Below are 16673 nucleotides of genomic sequence, written 5' to 3' on the forward strand. Positions count from 1 at the left end.
GGTGCTCCCTTGTAGGTAACTGTTTTTCTCTCGCTGCTTTTAATATTCTCTCTTTGTCTTTTGCTTTTGGCATTTTAATTATGATGTGTCTTGGTGTGGTCCTCTTTGGATTCCTTTTGTTTGGGGTTCTCTGCGCTTCCTGGACTTGTAAGTCTATTTCTTTCACCAGGTGGGGGAAGTTTTCAGTCATTATTTCTTCAAATAGGTTTTCAGTATCTTGCTCTCTCCTTCTGGCACCCCCATAATTCAGATGTTGGTACGCTTGAAGTTGTCCCAGAGGCTCCTTACACTATCTTCATATTTTTGTATTCTTTTTTCTTTTTGCTTTTCCGGTTGGGTGTTTTTTGCTTCTTGGTATTTCAAATCTTTGACTTGATTCTTGTGATCCTTTAGTCTGCTGTTAGGTCTCTGAATAATATTTTTTATTTCAGTCAGTGTATGCTTAATTTCTAGTTGGTCCTTTTTCATATCCTTGAGGGTCTCGCTAAATTTATCGGCCTTTTCTAGAAAATTCTTGAAAAACCTTATAACTGTGGTTTTGAACTCTATATCCAGTCGTTTGCTTTCTTCCATTTCTTTCATTTGTGACCTGTTTCTTTGTCTCCGCATTTTGGCTGATTTCCTGAGTTGATAGAGTGGCTTTGTGTGGTGTCCTATGGAGCCCAGTGGCTCAGCCTCCCCAGTTACCTGAGGTGGACACTCTTGGTGCACCCCTTTGTGGGCTGTGTGCACAGTCTTGTTGTAGTTAAGCCTTTGTTGTTGTTGGTATCACTGGGAGGAATTGACCTCCAGGACAATTGGCTGTGACAATCAGCTGTGTCTACGATGGGAGAACTTCTGTGCTGGAGATACTCTTATGAGGCAAGACTTGCTTCAGTGGGGCTTTGGAGCTCACTGAGTCTGCCCCCTGAGTGTGTCCCTTATGGATCTGAGGAGTTGTAATCTGGATGGTCCCACTCTGACCCCTGGGTACACTGGCTCTTGGATCTCCAAGGAGGTGCTAATTTAGCCTCTGCCTGAGGCCACCCAGCAGGAGCTACAGAGAGATCTGCAGATTCCTCTTCTTTGTTTTGGTTTTGGAGGTGCCCATATGAGGCCCAGCTGTGAAGTAATGCAAGCTGCTGTGGGGCCTTGGGCCTTCTTTTGGATGTTCTGGGTCTCACTGGCTCAGCTGCAGTTTGTTAGGTAAGTTTAGAATTCAAAGGACCCGGCCATTCATATGCAAAAGCCTCTGTGCTCAGCTTGGATGGGGCAGAGTCTCAGGATGGAGCAACCAGCAATGGCTTCCTGTCAGCCCTGCCCTATGAGGCCCCTGGGTCTCAGTGTCCCGCGGTAATCACTGCAAGCACCTCTGAGAGAAAGCTGCCCTCGAGTTTCACCCGCTGCCAGACAGTCCAGTTTCTCCCCATATGAGTCTGGGTCCCCAGAGTCTCACCTGGAACTGGAGTTCAGAGAGGTTGGGAGCTTTTGTCTTCCTCCCGATTGAGAAAGCCAACTGCGTACTCAGTTGCCAGCCCTCTCCGTGCGTGCACGCACACCTCCGTACCTCTGCCTTCCGCAGCTCCTGTGAGTCTCAGTGTGCTTTTCTCTTTCCTTCTAGTTGTAAAATTTCCACTTAGCTAGCCTTCTTGTGGTTCTGGATGATGTCCGTTTTGTCTTTTAGTTGTAGTTTTGAAATTGTGAGAGGCAGCAGTTTAGGTATTTACCTATGCCGCCATCTTGGTTTCTCTCTGCTTTTTCTACATTCTTTAGGGTTCTCTTCTTAATAGCCAATGCCTCATGATTTTAATCTCACTTTATAATTATTAATTTTTTATATTCAACTTTCCCCATTAAATTACTAAGTGGTTTCTTTCTCCTGATTGGACTCAAGCATAAGCAGAGGCCAGCACATCATGGTGTGGTGCATGCCTGTGCTTCCAGTGCTGTGAGTACCAGAGGGGCTGATTCTGATGGGGAAGAGCAGCCTGCAGAGAAGCGCTGTGCCCTTTGGGACTCACCCTTCCGACTCCTCTGAGCTATAAGTCGCTGTGACTAATGATTTGCCAACTGGGGGGAGGGGGTAAACTCAGACTTAATAGCTAACAAGGTGAAAAGGGCTCAGTAAGTCTGGCTTGACAAATGGAGTTCAGCCAGCTTGGCCCCAGTAGCATCTCTGCGTTCCATAAAAAAGAGGCCACTAGATCTCTGAGGGAAATGTTAGCTCCCATTCACCACTGAAGCCAGGCTGCTGGCTCTGTGGGACCTTGAGCTCCCAAAGAAGCTCAGTGGGGCTATTAAGAAAAAAAAAAATCCATTCCCTCATATTCAATTGACTATGAGGGAAAAGAGAGAGAGAGAGAGAGACCCAGCTCATTAGACATTATTGGAAATACCAGAGGCCCAATTTGTTACTCTGAAACTAGCGATTAAGAGAATGAAATACTTATCTTGTCTTCAAGATAATCAAATATATCTAACTGAAGAGTAATTTCCAATTTACAGAGGAATGCCAGCCAGTGAATGTGTAAGGAACGTTAGCATCAGAAAATTATCACCTCGCCACCTCTGCTGAAGTAATTGAGTCACACAACAGTCATCAAGGGATAGCATCACTTGACAATGGTGAGCAGCTACAGTGCAGGGACCAGCTGTCACCGCCCTCACCCTTTGATCAGTCTTAGCCCACTAAAAATAGAAGCCAGACAGTAGGTGCCTCCTGATGTAACGCAATAGGAAAAACACAGCACCAACTGTGACATAGTCTTGCCAAAAGGAACAAGAAAGAAAGAAAAGGTTAAACCTGAATCTAATCAAGTCTCTACCTCAAACTAGAGGAAATAAAGGAATTAAAGAAGGAAGTTAAATAGAACCACAACTAGATGAAAAGGAAACAAATCAGAATGTGGGACATTCCATGGGACAATGGATCTCTGGCTTATGGAACAAGCCAGTGGCAGAGAAAAGTGGGAGAGGGAGGACACAGTTTGATGAAAGGAGATTTAAAAAGCAAAACAATGTAACGAGTGGACCTTGATTTCATCTTAATTTGAATAAACAATCTGTTCAAGTATTTTTGAGACAATCAGGAGAATTTGATTATGGCCTGATTATAAAATAATTCTGAAGAATTACTGTTAATTTTATTAGGTGTGATAATAACATTGTGTGTAAGGAAGAAAATGTGTTTTTTATTTTAGGGACTAAACTATGCTGGAGGAAAATGACACGTCGTCTAGGATTTTCTTGGAAATACTTTAACAAAGAAAAAGAAAAGAAATGAATAGATGAAACAAATGTGGAAAATCTTCCTAATGGGTGAATCTGGGAGACTGATATCTAGGAATTCACTGTACTATTCCCTGCAATTTTGTGCATGTCTGGTAACCAAATAATTCAAAGCCTTTTAGACAATAGATTTAATAATATAAGAAATTGAAACCATTATGAGCAACACAGAAACTAAATATCAAAATGTTTAGGGATATGGAAAAATATTCACAGGAACACTTATAGCCTTAAATGTATTAATTATGAAAAATAAGCACTTAAATTAAAAACTTAAGAAAAGGCACACTTTGGCATCTAAGGTGGAGTGGATTTACCTCTTGCCTGAAACAACAAAAAATAGACAGCATGTGGGAAATAGTAGTTCCCAGTATACTAAATATCAGGCAATTTAAAAAAAAAAAAGTGATCCCAGAGAGACAGGTAACAAAAGAGGTGAGCCCCATGGTTCACTCAACTTCCTTCCTGCATTCAGCAGAAAGAGGAGGGAGGGAGAACCCAGGAGGAGCTCAGCAGGCTACAGGAGTTGGGGAGATGGTATGCCCAGGAGGCAGAAAGACACCAACTTTGAAAGACAGAGTGACAGTGGAGAGATAGCTGCAGAGAGACCTCTGGGTCTGTGCCCTGACTGGGACTTGAACCACCACCTTTTGGTGCACGGGATGACACTCCAACCAACTGAGCCCTGCCCGCCAGGGCTATAATTTATTGTATTAAGCGTGTAAGTAGTCCAAGCATAGCAAACACATGTTTGTAAAAGATCAAGTAGCATTTATAATAGAGGAAATGTAAGGTGGTATGAACAACTTTCATCCGTCTTGTCATTGTAATAATAAAACAACTAACATTATAGAATTTTTATGAGCCAAAATATTTTTTCCCAAAGAAGACAAATACTTTATTAACACGCTAAGAATCAGTCAGTATAAAATACATTTTTAAAAAAATTCACTTGGTGCTAAGAATCCCTCTGCCTGCACCCTCATCCCCAACCCCACACTTCGATGATGTTCTCCTGACAGCGGGCAGCAGAGGGTCATCAGCCCTGAGGGCAAAGGTGAGGTGCTCTGCCGTAGGGTTCCAGACCACACTCCAGGTTCACAATCACCTGCCAACAGGTGAGCCTGCTCCATGCTGAGCCATGAGCCTCCAAGCCCAGGGCGGTGAAGTACACGTGCAGGTAGGTGGTAACAGGGCAGGTAGCGAAGGAACATTAGGAAGAGTCTCTTGGCAACCCTGCAGGATGGCTTCCTGCCCGTCTTGGAAGCTGTGCTGAGCAGTGGCAGGTGCTCTGGAGTGAGGTCCCAAAGCCACCTGATGTCCTGGTGATTGCATGTGGCAATCGGGTACAGGTCATCCAGCTCTTGTGGGTTCCCATTCAGGTCAGGGACGAGGACAAAGCCATCTGAGGGATCTGGGTTCTCAAGACCAGTATTTACCCCGGCACTTTGTGGCATTTGACATTGTTGAACCTTCCATGCTATTTAAAACTCTCCCTCTAGTCTCTACCCTCTCCTAACTTTCTGGTCATTCTCTCTCAATCTCATTTATAGGGTACATTCCCTCATATTCACCTTTCAGTCATTGATGTGGGCTGGGAAGAGGGTTTCCATGTCTGGGTCTTCTCCCCTGGGGATTATGAGGAGGCAGGAGAAACTAAAGGGAGATCTCGTGCTTGGTAGGACCAAACCCAAAGTCATCTGCTTTCCCATCCTAGCCTCCTGGGACAACTGTGCAAATCTACTGCAGAAATAAAATAGATCAGTTTAGACAATAATGTATGAAGAAACCATTTGATTTTTATATGATTTTATTTTTCACAGAATAGCACAATTACAGCCAGATTTCTACTTCAGATGAATCGAGATATGGCAATATCAATTTAAACTGGGTCGAAGGACTCTAAGAGTGACGCCCCAACTTTTTGGAGAAACTCCACATATGGAAAGAACTTGAAATCTTTGCCACTAGGGGAACTCTGAAGTTTCTCTTCCTTAACGTTTCTTGGGGGATCGTCCAGCGAATGGTTTGGGGTATAATCTCCAGTGAGTCTGCTGGTACACAGGCATAAAAAAATGGCTGTTTTTGTTTTCCTTCATAATGGAAATGGAAATCTTCTGGATGAGGTTTTGATGCTGACTTACGTTTGCTCAGAAAATAACCTGCTCTTTCTGGTTCACAATCACGCACTTTCTTCTCCCTTTTGCGTTTTGCTTTACTCTGTGGATAATTGGGATAGCAGTCCCAATGAACATTGTTTCTATATGAATCAAAGTTTGACTTCTTTCTTTCTAGATGTCTGTGAGGTTTGTCTTGGCTTTTTGCAAGATGTAATTTAAGATTTGATTCTGTTAAGGGAGATAAAGAGTTTTCTGTAATCCACAAGAGCTTCTCTTCACTCAATTTAGTAGGCGATGCAAATGGAACCTCCACAGTATTTAGTGAACTGTGATACAACCAGTCAGGAGACTGCACTTTGGGGGAAGACCTATATTTTCTGGTGCTGTGGGATTCGTAGGAAGGCATTGTCACAACTGAGGAAGGTTTTCTACAGCCTTTAACATGATGAGACACTGAATTATCACTGTAAAGTGGTTTCAAATCAGTTTGGATTTGTTTCATCTTGTAAAGATTTTCCAAAGGAATGCTTTTCTGTAATTCATATAGCATATTTTCTGATTCCTGACTCAAATAAGGGTTGGCTTCTAAAAACATACTTTCTTCATTCTCATGTTTTTCAAGAGCTGAGCATTCTTCCAAGTTAGCTGAATTCACAGTATCTGTTTGACAACCAGTAAAATCTGGAAAAGTCTGAATTGAGTGGTAATCAGCTAAGCTAGCTGTTTCTTGAAACCATACGTGATGTTTATCTTTTTCTGGGATCTGAGGAGGTTTTAACACTGAAAGAATCATAGTGTCTTCCTGTGCTGTTCCATGTTGTTCCGGGCCAGAAGCACACACCTGGGTGGGCTCCAGGAATCTCCTGATCAGTGATGAGTTTTTATGGGGACTTTGCTTTTTGAAAGAGATATGTTGTTCTAACAGTTCTGTATCAATGGGAAGACTACCACTTTCTCCACTATTGTCTACTTTTTTACAGGTTGCAGCTGTGTTTAACTTAAGGATATGTTTGGGAAGTGTGTTCGGCTTAGGGATCATAGTTTCTACTGGAAGCCCCAGGAGAAAACTAAGGTATTTACTTTGTAAATCTAGTTCTATTTGATGAAGAGATTTTTCCTCAAAACCTAATGAAATTGTATTTTTTTGTTTTGGTACTTGGACACCAGGATGAATACATTTAGATAAAGGTTTCTTTCTATCCCGAGTATCGGCCATTGAGTAAGATTCTGTTACAATTTTGGGAAAGGCTTTCATTTGAGACTCCAATGTTTTCATAGAAAAGTGTATGAGAAGTTTGTCTTTTTCTTCCTCTGAGTAGTTTTGGAGAATTGGAGACATGGGCATTTTATTAGCAGAAGTCACTGAAGATGTTCCACTTTCTAGCTTACTAATACTCTTCACCTTTGTAATGATCTCCTTGCTCCCACTTGAAACAACAGTCAGTGTTTTTATACAGCTGATCTGAGGGGAGTCTTTTTGGGATTTGTGTTTTAAGTTAAGTTTGATAGTATCAATCCCTTCTAGAGATAAAAAGCTCATTTTTTTTGTGTCTTGGATAGAGCCTCCGACTGTGATCTTCTGAAATAGTCTGTTTTGAATAAAAGTCAAACTTTTGGAAGGATTGTTTTGCCGTCTTGGGTATCAGATTCAGTTTTATCTCGCGTGCTTTTGACTCTAAGATGGGTTTTGGCTGAAATGTAGGATGTGCTGTTCTGGATGTTATATCTGGACCCCGTGAAAAAGGTGTTGACTTCCAGTCATCAGGATAACGAGCTTTTACTTCTTCCAGTTTATCAGTACAAACTTTGTCTTGGATCATATTTTTCATCTGGGCTTCAAAGACATTTTTAATTGCATCATAAAGAGGGAGTAAACTTTCTTTACTTGTACTATCTGCCACTATTTTTATTTCATTACTTTCAACTTGGGGTGGTGTAGGTACAGTTCCTGAAAAAGTGTTTTGTTGCTGGACCTTTTGTGTGGGTGTGTCCTGTAGGGGCTCACTCTGATCCCTACGCTCATGTCCTTCTACTCTTGGAGGGGAAATGTGCATACTTAGGGTACTTTTCATGTGGGTTTTCACATTTTCCTTTGGATCTTCAGACATGCTTGGACACTCTCTTGGTGTCAGAATGGATTTTGATGCCTTTCCTTCATGCTTGATAGTAAGCAAGTCGGGTTCTTTTTTGATCCTTGAGCTATCATGCCCTGAAACAACCCCTCCTTCTGTTTGTGGAGTGACATTTATTTTACTTACTTCACTGCTGAGGTTTTCTTCTGGTTTAACACTAGGAAGTTTTTGCATTTGCTGTTGGTCCATGGAGGGCTGAGAATCTTCTGGAACTGTGCTTGTAAAATTCTGGCCTCCTCTTTTTACAGTGCTGGAGTTGTCCCTCTCAACCATTTCACTAGCCGTTGATGATTTCTCCTGGAATTTAGAAAAACAGATTCTCTTTTTTCGTTCTAGCTTTGCCTCAGATTCGACCATTTCTTCAGTCTGAGATAGATTCATCCCAGAAATAGAAAGACTTCTGATAAGTACTCCCGAGTCATCTTCATCCCATAAAGCTATTTCTTTTGGTTTGTTAAAGCCACACTCTTTACTTTCCTGTGTTTTCTTTTCTTCATGTATGGGGAACATGGGGTTTATCGTCTCCACACCAGCCTCTTCCTTATTCTGTGGCACACATTGCTTCCCCTCTTGTGGACTGATTAAAATATCAGGGATAATTGGCTCTACATATACAACTTCCTCAGAATCTGATGATTCCTGGAAGTGTACGGGGGAAGCGGAGGATCCTGTTAATGGCGAAATGCTCTTTTCCCCGATTCTGATATTCATGTTAAGGTGTACTGGGGGAGAGCTGGAAGTGCAAGTCTTAGTCAGCATCACACCAGTTGGCTCAACTTTCTGAACCTTGACCTTTTGCTCTTTCGTTTTCCTCTGAAGGTCACTTAGATTGTATATAAGTAAAATAGGTGATTTCGTTGTATTCAAATACATACCAATGGGATCCACTATACTATTCATATCCATGGTTTTCTCTCTATCCTTTACTTCCTTCTGTAGCACGAGTTCTTTCAATTCTTTTACATCAGTGGAAAGGTCTCCAACAAGTGCTTCTGCACGTGCTAATACTGCTGCATCTGATGATTCCTTGGACTGTAGTTGTGGGAGAGGCTCTTTTGCAATTGTTATCATGTACCCCTCTCTTTCTGTTGCCTCAAATTTAAGATATGGTAGAGTAACCAAAGAAGTACAGATGTTTTTGATATTCGTAACTAGTTTATTTTTATCTTCCTGTACTTTTCTCTTTTGCTCTTTAATTTCACACCGCAATTCCTTGGTATTAAGCATATGTAGAGGTGGTAATTTCTTTGCCTTCAGATCCATGTAGATTGGGCACACTTTGTCCTCAATATCTCTTTTGAGTCGATCCTTCTTCTTTAACTTATGACCTTCAAATGACTTAGTATGTGCTTTTTTGCCTGAATAAGATGAATGTTTAATATCTAATGGTGGAAAGCAGGGTTGTATTGTTTCTAGTGTGTCTTCCTGTTCACTCATTCTAGTGTCCCATTTCAGGTGAAAAGGAGAAGGTAAGGACGCAGAGGCTTTCCTCAGAACCATTTCTGGCTTACCTATGTCTTTCTGTGCATCTTTCACTTTCTGTTTAATAGTCAAAGGTAGTCTTTTCTTACTGAGTAGATGTGTAAATGGGGATGTCTGTATTCTCAAAGTCATTATTTGGGGGAGTATTCTACCTTTCCCTTCTTCTATTTTTACTCTGTCCATTCTGTCTGTATATGACATATGTTGATTAGCTTCTATTATTGTATTACATGAGCTAATTTCTTCATTGGAATTTGCATATTTGTTGTTCCCTGCATCTGAGGACTCAGAGAGCTGTAATTGTGAAAAAGAAAACCCTGTAATTTCAAGCAAGTCTTGGTCAACTTTGGTTCTGTTTTGTTCTCTGTCCTTTTCTTTCCGTGATAGGTGTTTTTTTTTTCTTACATCACCACCGATCGACTCTGTATCTTCTGTTTTCTCTGCATCTGATAATACTGAAACCATTTGTGGAAATCGAGTGAGTCTTTTAATTCCAAGCTCTTCTTCCTCTACTTGAGTACCTTTATCTAATTTGAGGTCAGTTGGAGGTTTGGATACATGAACTTTACTTACCACTGTACAAGGTGATTTACCTTGACCTTCATGTATCTTCTGTCCTTGACTTCCAAGGTTCATGTACAATTCTGTTCTATGGAGTGTATATGAAGGAGGTGATTTCTTTGACTTCATATTTCTGTCTGCAGCATGTGTCAGACCTCTCATAGCGACTGCTTTTTCTCTGTTCGTCTCTTCTTTCTGAGACCTATGTTGTTTCTTGTTTTGAACATTTTCCATGATATCTCCACCAATTGGCTCAATATATACTATCTCCCCTGCATATGATATTCTCTGCATTTCTTTGTCCAATTTGAGGAGAGAGAGAGATGGTAATGAATTAGAAGTTTGGGTCATAAGCACCCCTGGTTCATCTTTACTTGCTTGCGTTTTCTTTTCTTGATGTTTGGAGAACATGGAGTTTATCGTCTCGACTCCAACCTCTTCCTTGTTCTGTTGCACATTCATTTCCATTGTGTAGCCTGATCTGTTGTTTTGTGTATCAGTGGGATTGGCCTTCTGTGCTTCCCAGTAACATGTTGATTTCTCTAGCTTTAGATAGACAGAGTTCTTGAATCTTACTCTTTGTTGATCCGACTCTGCCTTTAGTGTTCTATACATTTCCATATCTATTTTGCTATCGGTTGAAAAAGGTGTGGGAGATGAAAATGCGTTATCTAGGCTTTTATTTTGTTGCATGTCTTTTATTGTAGATTTTGAGTCGCATTCCTGTTCCTTTCTACAGTACAGGGTGCCATGCTCAGTGACAGTGAGTGTCTGGGAACAAGGAGGCTTCTGTGCCTTCATGGTTACAGTTATGGGACCTGTAACATTTTTTCCTTCTGGAAATTTGAATACTTCTTTCTGCCTTTTAGACTCAGATAAAACAGACGTCGTAGACCTTGTTAGTAAATCTCTTTGCAGATCTTCATATTTCTTGGCAATATGACCACCCACTTTCCTTCTAGAGCTTTCATCACATGGGTCTCCAAGCACTGAGTTCCCTGACTTGGTAGGTGGGATATTTTGATCAACTGTGTGTTTTACTACTTTTTGAGCTTTGATGTCTTTCTTTTCTCTTTTAGAGTGTAGGGAACCTGTCCTGTGAACATCCACCTTCCTTGTAGGGCTCCCACTAGATGACGTACTATACCCTATTCCATCAGCTAAAAGATAATCAAACCTTACTTTGCCGGATTTTGGACATGAAATAATTTCACCTATTCTTTGTAGTATGTATTTTAATGGTGGCATAGTCTTCTGTAGCTTTTCATTTTGGAATGGAATCATCAGGGGAGAAGAAACTGACTTTGATACGCTTTCTGAGACCAGTAGTTGTTGCTGGGCTTCTCGCTTTGCAATAAGCACATTTTGATCTTTTCTACATCCCATACTATTCAGGAATGGGAGACCTGCTTTGGATAAAATGTCATTATCCTGCTTAATCCTTTTATTTTGCCATTTTGATTCTAATATGCTTTTGGAGGTAGTCCATTTATTACAGGAATATGTACACAGTTGTAATTTCTTTGCCTTCCGATCCATGTACATTGGGAGCACTTTGTCCTCAATATCGCTTCTGAGTCTATCCTCCTTTAACATATAACCTTCAAGTGACTTAGTATGTGCTTTTTTGCCTGAATAAGATGAATGCTGAATCTTTAATGGTGGAAAACAGGGTTGTGTTGTTTTTAGTGTGTCTTCCTGTTCACTCATTCTAGTGTCCCATTTCAGGTGAAATGGAGAAGGTAAGGACGCACAGGCTTTCCTCAGAACCATATCTGGTTTACCTTTATCTTTCTGTGCATCTTTCACTTTCTGTTTAATAGTCAAAGGTAGTCTTTTCTTACTGAGTAGATGTGTAAGTGGGGATGTCTGTATTCTCAAAGTTATTATTTGGGGGAGTATTCTACCTTTCCCTTCTTCTATTTTTACTCTGTCCATTCTGTCTGTATATGACTTATGTTGATTAGCTTCTAATATTGTATTATATGAGCTAATTTCTTCATTGGAATTTGCATATTTGTTGTTCCCTGCATCTGAGGACTCAGAGAGCTGTAATTGTGAAAAAGAAAACCCTGTAATTTCAAGCAAGTCTTGGTCAACTTTGGTTCTGTTTTGTTCTCTGTCCTTTTCTTTCCGTGATAGGTGTTTTCTTTTTCTTACATCACCACCGATCGACTCTGTATCTTCTGTTTTCTCTGCATCTGATAATACTGAAACCATTTGTGGAAATAGAGTGGTTCTTTTAATTCCAAGCTCTTCTTCCTCTACTTGAGTACCTTTATCTAATTTGAGGTCAGTTGGAGGTTTGGATACATGAACTTTTCTTAGCACTGTACAAGGTGATTCACCTTGACCTTCATGTATCATCTGTCCTTGACTTCCAAGGTTCATGTACAATTCTGTCCTATGGAGTGTGTATGAAGGAGGTGATTTCTTTGACTTCATATTTCTGTCTGCAGCATGTGTCAGACCTCTCATAGCGACTGCTTTTTCTCTGTTCGTCTCTTCTTTCTGAGACATACGTTGTTTCTTGTTTTGAACATTTTCCATGATGTCCCCACCAATTGGCTCAATATGCACTAACTCCCCTGCATATGATATTCTCTGCATTTCTTTGTCCAATTTGAGGAGAGAGAGAGATGGTAATGAATTAGAAGTTTGGGTCATAAGCACCCCTGGTTCATCTTTACTTGCTTGCGTTTTCTTTTCTTGATGTTTGGAGAACATGGAGTTTATCGTCTCCACTCCAACCTCTTCCTTGTTCTGTTGCACATTCATTTCCATTGTGTAGCCTGATCTGTTGTTTTGTGTATCCGTGGGATTGGCCTTCTGTGCTTCCCAGTAACATGTTGATTTCTCTAGCTTTAGATAGACAGAGTTCTTGAATCTTACTCTTTGTTGATCTGACTCTGCCTTTAGTGTTCTATACATTTCCGTATCTATTTTGCTATCGGTTGAAAAAGGTGTGAGAGATGAAAATGTGTTATCTAGGCTTTTATTTTGTTGCATGTCTTTTATTGTAGATTTTGAGTCGCATTCCTGTTCCTTTCTACAGTACAGGGTGCCATGCTCAGTGACAGTGAGTGTCTGGGAACAAGGAGGCTTCTGTGCCTTCATGGTTACAGTTATGGGACCTGTAACATTTTTCCCTTCTGGAAATTTGAATACTTCTTTCTGCCTTTTAGACTCAGATAAAACAGAGGTCGTAGACCTTGTTAGTAAATCTCTTTGCAGATCTTCATATTTCTTGGCAATATGACCACCCACTTTCCTTCTAGAGCTTTCATCACATGGATCTCCAAGCATTGAGTTCCCTGACTTGGTAGGTGGGATATTTTGATCAACTCTGTGTTTTATTACTTTTTGAGCTTCAATGTCTTTCTTTTCTCCTTTAGAGTGTAGGAAACCTGACCTATGAACATCCAGCTTCTTTGTAGGGCTCCCACCTGATGTTATACTATACTCTGTTCCATCAGCTAAAAGATAATCAAACCTTGCTTTCTCTGATTTTGGACCTAAAATCTTTTCACCTATTCTATGTCGTGTGTCTTTTTGTGGTGGCATAGTCTTCTGTAGCTTTTCAGTTTGGAATGGAATCATCTGTGGGGAACATACTGTCTCTGATGTATTTTCCGAACGCAGTGTTTGTTGTTGTGCTTCTTGCTCTGCAATAAAGATATTTTGATCTTTTCTGTGTTCCACACTACTCAGAAGTGGTAGGCCTGCCTTGGATAAAATTTCATTATCCTGTTTCTTCTTTTCATTTTGCCATATTGATTCTAATATGTTTTTGAAGGTACTCCATTTATTGCAGGAATTTGTAGATAGTCTTTCTCCTTTATCTTGTTTCCCTTCACCTTGTTCCCAACCCCTTGTAATGTTGCTTTTTTTCCTTAATGGGCCTTTCTTTGATTTTTCTTTTTTATGGTTTTTGATGGCAGGTGATACAGGTGTAGATGAAAGAAAGGTATTTAGAAACATACATGACCTACCTAGAGATATCTGTTGGGCCATGTTTTCCAAGATGGGATCCTGTTGCTTTCTGTGGCTAAGGGCATCAGACCTGGTGATATTCATTGTCTTTGAAACCATCTGTGCTTTCCCAGTTCTAGACTTCGGGATTTGTGCAGCATTTCTTTGCCTTTTAAAATCAGATGAAGCTGACGCAGAGAAATAAGAAAACTCTAGGTTTCTGGCTGGTAAATCCTTTTGTAACCGTATCTCTCTCTCTGGAATAGAACTAGCAAGTTCCTTCCTAGGGCTTTTTCCAAATGGGATGCCACTCTGTGCTGTATCCATTAAAGATTCACCAATTGATTTCCCTGGCATTGGAGATAAAACAGTTGGACTCCTTGTATCTTTTAATCCTGTTTGTGTTTGTGTTCTTTTTGGTAGCTTCTCAAATGGAAGTACATTCAAAATAGAGTGAGGAATAGGACGTAAAACACGTTGTGTGAAAAGTGTTTGTTGCTGCAGCTCCTGAGCAGTGGCAAAGGATCCTGGGACTTTTTCCCTTGCTGAGTTCATCCGTTCTCCATCTGGGTACACAAAGAGAGGCTCTGTCATCTTAGGAGCATTAAAGCTGAAGTGTGGAGTGTTCCAACGGGCAGCTTCTCCACCTGGGATTTTTGCTTTCTTCATGCTGTTTGAGGCACTGCCCCTTTTATTGCTGGAACTGGCACAGCAGGCTTGCTCTCCATCTGGTGATTGCTCTTGCTGTGGCAGTTCATGACTGAATCCCATTTTCCACGGCTCGTCTATCTCTACTTTTATTCTATTATTCACATTCATGTCAAATGAAATAGGCATGGCAGAGGAAAAGGCATTTAGGATTATATCCGCCACAGGTATACATTTTCCCATCATGACTTTGAAGTTGCATTCGAATTGCCTCCTATGGCTTGGTGTACCACGTTTTGTGATATTAAATGTCTGGGAAATCAGTGCATTCTTTGCCTTCAAAGTTACACATTTGGAACTCATTTTATTTCTCTTGCCTGAACATTTTAAATATTTTCTCTTTGATGTAGGTACAGCAAGTGCAGATAAACCCAAAGGCTCTGGCATCGTTGCTGGCAATTCTTGTGCTAATCCTTCCTGTCTCTCTGCAGTAAGATCTTCCAGTACCTCAGAATATTTGATATCAACCAAAAAGTCAAAAATCCTTGATTTCAGTGTCTTTGAAGGTACATTTTTTTGACAGCCATTCCCTGGGATATTAAATATCTGTGAAATGGGTGTCTTCCTTGTCTTCATAGTTACACATTTGGAGTTCATTTTACATTTTAAGGTTGTACCCATGAATGTCTTTCTCTGCCTTTTAGATTCAGGTGGGGCAGGCGTGGAGACAGCCAACGACTGCGGAACTGTTGCTTGCTGATTTTTATTAAACTCTGGCCTTTCCTCTTTACCGTGACTATACAGTTCCCCTGGATGGCTCCCATTACTTGGCATACCACCTTCCATTGTATCAATGAAAACTTGACCTCTTCGTGATTCCTCTGAATTTGTAAGAGGAAGCTTTGACTTTGCTGTGCATATTGTGCCATTTTGTGTCTGGTGGCTTTTCTTTGGCTCCTCTACCTGCACTGGATCTGTAGGCTGCATTTGTTGTGGTACAGCTTGTTCTGTAACGAACGGAATCCTCCCACTGCCTTCCTTTTCTGATTTGTGATGGTCAAACTCCTCCTTCTGGCCTGAGCAGACTAGGAAGTATTTGCCCTGCTCTAGAACTCCTTTTAGTAACGTCTCCTGTTCACTTTCTTCTTCCTCTTGAAGACTGGTTTCTTTGGTGTCATCTGAAGTGACGTTCTCTTCGTGTAGTGACAGCGCTTGCTTTACTTGTTTAGAACGGCGTCTTTTTGCTCCTAGCACGTCTTTCTCTCTTTCTGTCTTGCTGCACATATTCACGTCAGGTGTAATAGTCATGAATGAGGACATTTTATCTGCCATTTCTTTACCTTGATCCACCTCTTCCATTTTGGTTGTCCAGTTACATCCCAATTCTTTTCTATGTTTTGGGCCAGCGCCACCCTTGATATTGAGTATGTATGAAATTGATGGTTTCTTTGCTTTTAAAATTCCACACTTAGGTCTCACTAACGTTTTCATGTCTGAATATTGTTTGGAGTTTCTCTTCCTTTTGGATATAGAAAAGGCAGACATGCAGGAACCAAAAGTCACTGTCTTTTTCCTTTCAATACCAGCAGTCAGTTCTCTTTGATGGTTTGCATCAGATGGGACACCACATTCCTTTGCAGAAAATATTGCATCAGTCGTTGCCTCCCCTGGTTTTGGAGGGGAAAACTTAGCATACCTCTCTGGCTTTCCAAATTGAAATTGATCAAATATGGGGCATGAAGCAGAATCCAAAATAGTTTGTGGAAGATGGATTTGTAGTTTTACCTGGATATTAATATTTCCTGGTTGTTCCAGTTCCTCATCTCTTTTAACAAGTTCATGATTCTCCTTCTGATATGCATTGAATATGAAGCCTTGACTATTCTTTGAGGCTAGTAAAGATTCGCATTCCCCTCCCCCCTCTTTCCCATCTTTCCCACTGCTAGATAAGCCACCCACATTAATAGAACAACACACTTTTTGTTCATTTGGTAACTTCTCTTGCATTAGCTGTGAATGACCAAGTCTTGTTTTCCTTTGCATATCTGTCTCCACATTTAATATGCTATTCATTTTGGTGTTGGGCAAAATAGGCAGTTTGGAGTGAATGACATCCCAAAATGCATCTGCTACGTTTTTCTTTTGCTGTGGGTTTTTCATCTTTGTTTTCAAAATGCATCGCAGTTCCTTGCTCTGCCTGTCATTAAGCAGATGTGAAATTGATGCCTTTTTCCCCCTCATAGTTCTATATCTGCAACTCACTGTTGCTTCCTTGCTATTTTTATATGTTTTTCTTTTTTTTTAGATTTAGAAGCAAAGAACTTGACAGAATCAGAAGACTTCAGGGATGTCAGTTGCAAATATTTTTGTAACTTCGAAATTTTTCCTCCATAAAATAATCTAGTTGCTTGAGGAAGAGAGAGAGAGAGAGAGAGAGAGAGAGAGAGAGAGAGAGGAGTTACATATATATATATAGAACACACACACACAT

At 40.6% G+C, this 16673-nt stretch overlaps 1 protein-coding gene across 1 annotated transcript; it reads right to left on the minus strand.

Moving 5' to 3' along the window:
* Positions 1-5149: 5149 nt before the first annotated feature.
* Positions 5150-16342, minus strand: CCDC168 (coiled-coil domain containing 168; the record flags this gene model as incomplete). Its single annotated transcript, XM_079779386.1, is given in 4 exon segments — positions 5150-5184; positions 5187-6933; positions 6935-9295; positions 9407-16342. Coding segments are annotated over 4 exon segments (11079 nt in total).
* Positions 16343-16673: the final 331 nt, after the last annotated feature.

The sequence above is a fragment of the Cnephaeus nilssonii genome, assembly GCF_951640355.1.
Source record: "Cnephaeus nilssonii genome assembly, chromosome: 8".
Lineage (NCBI taxonomy): Eukaryota > Metazoa > Chordata > Mammalia > Chiroptera > Vespertilionidae > Cnephaeus > Cnephaeus nilssonii.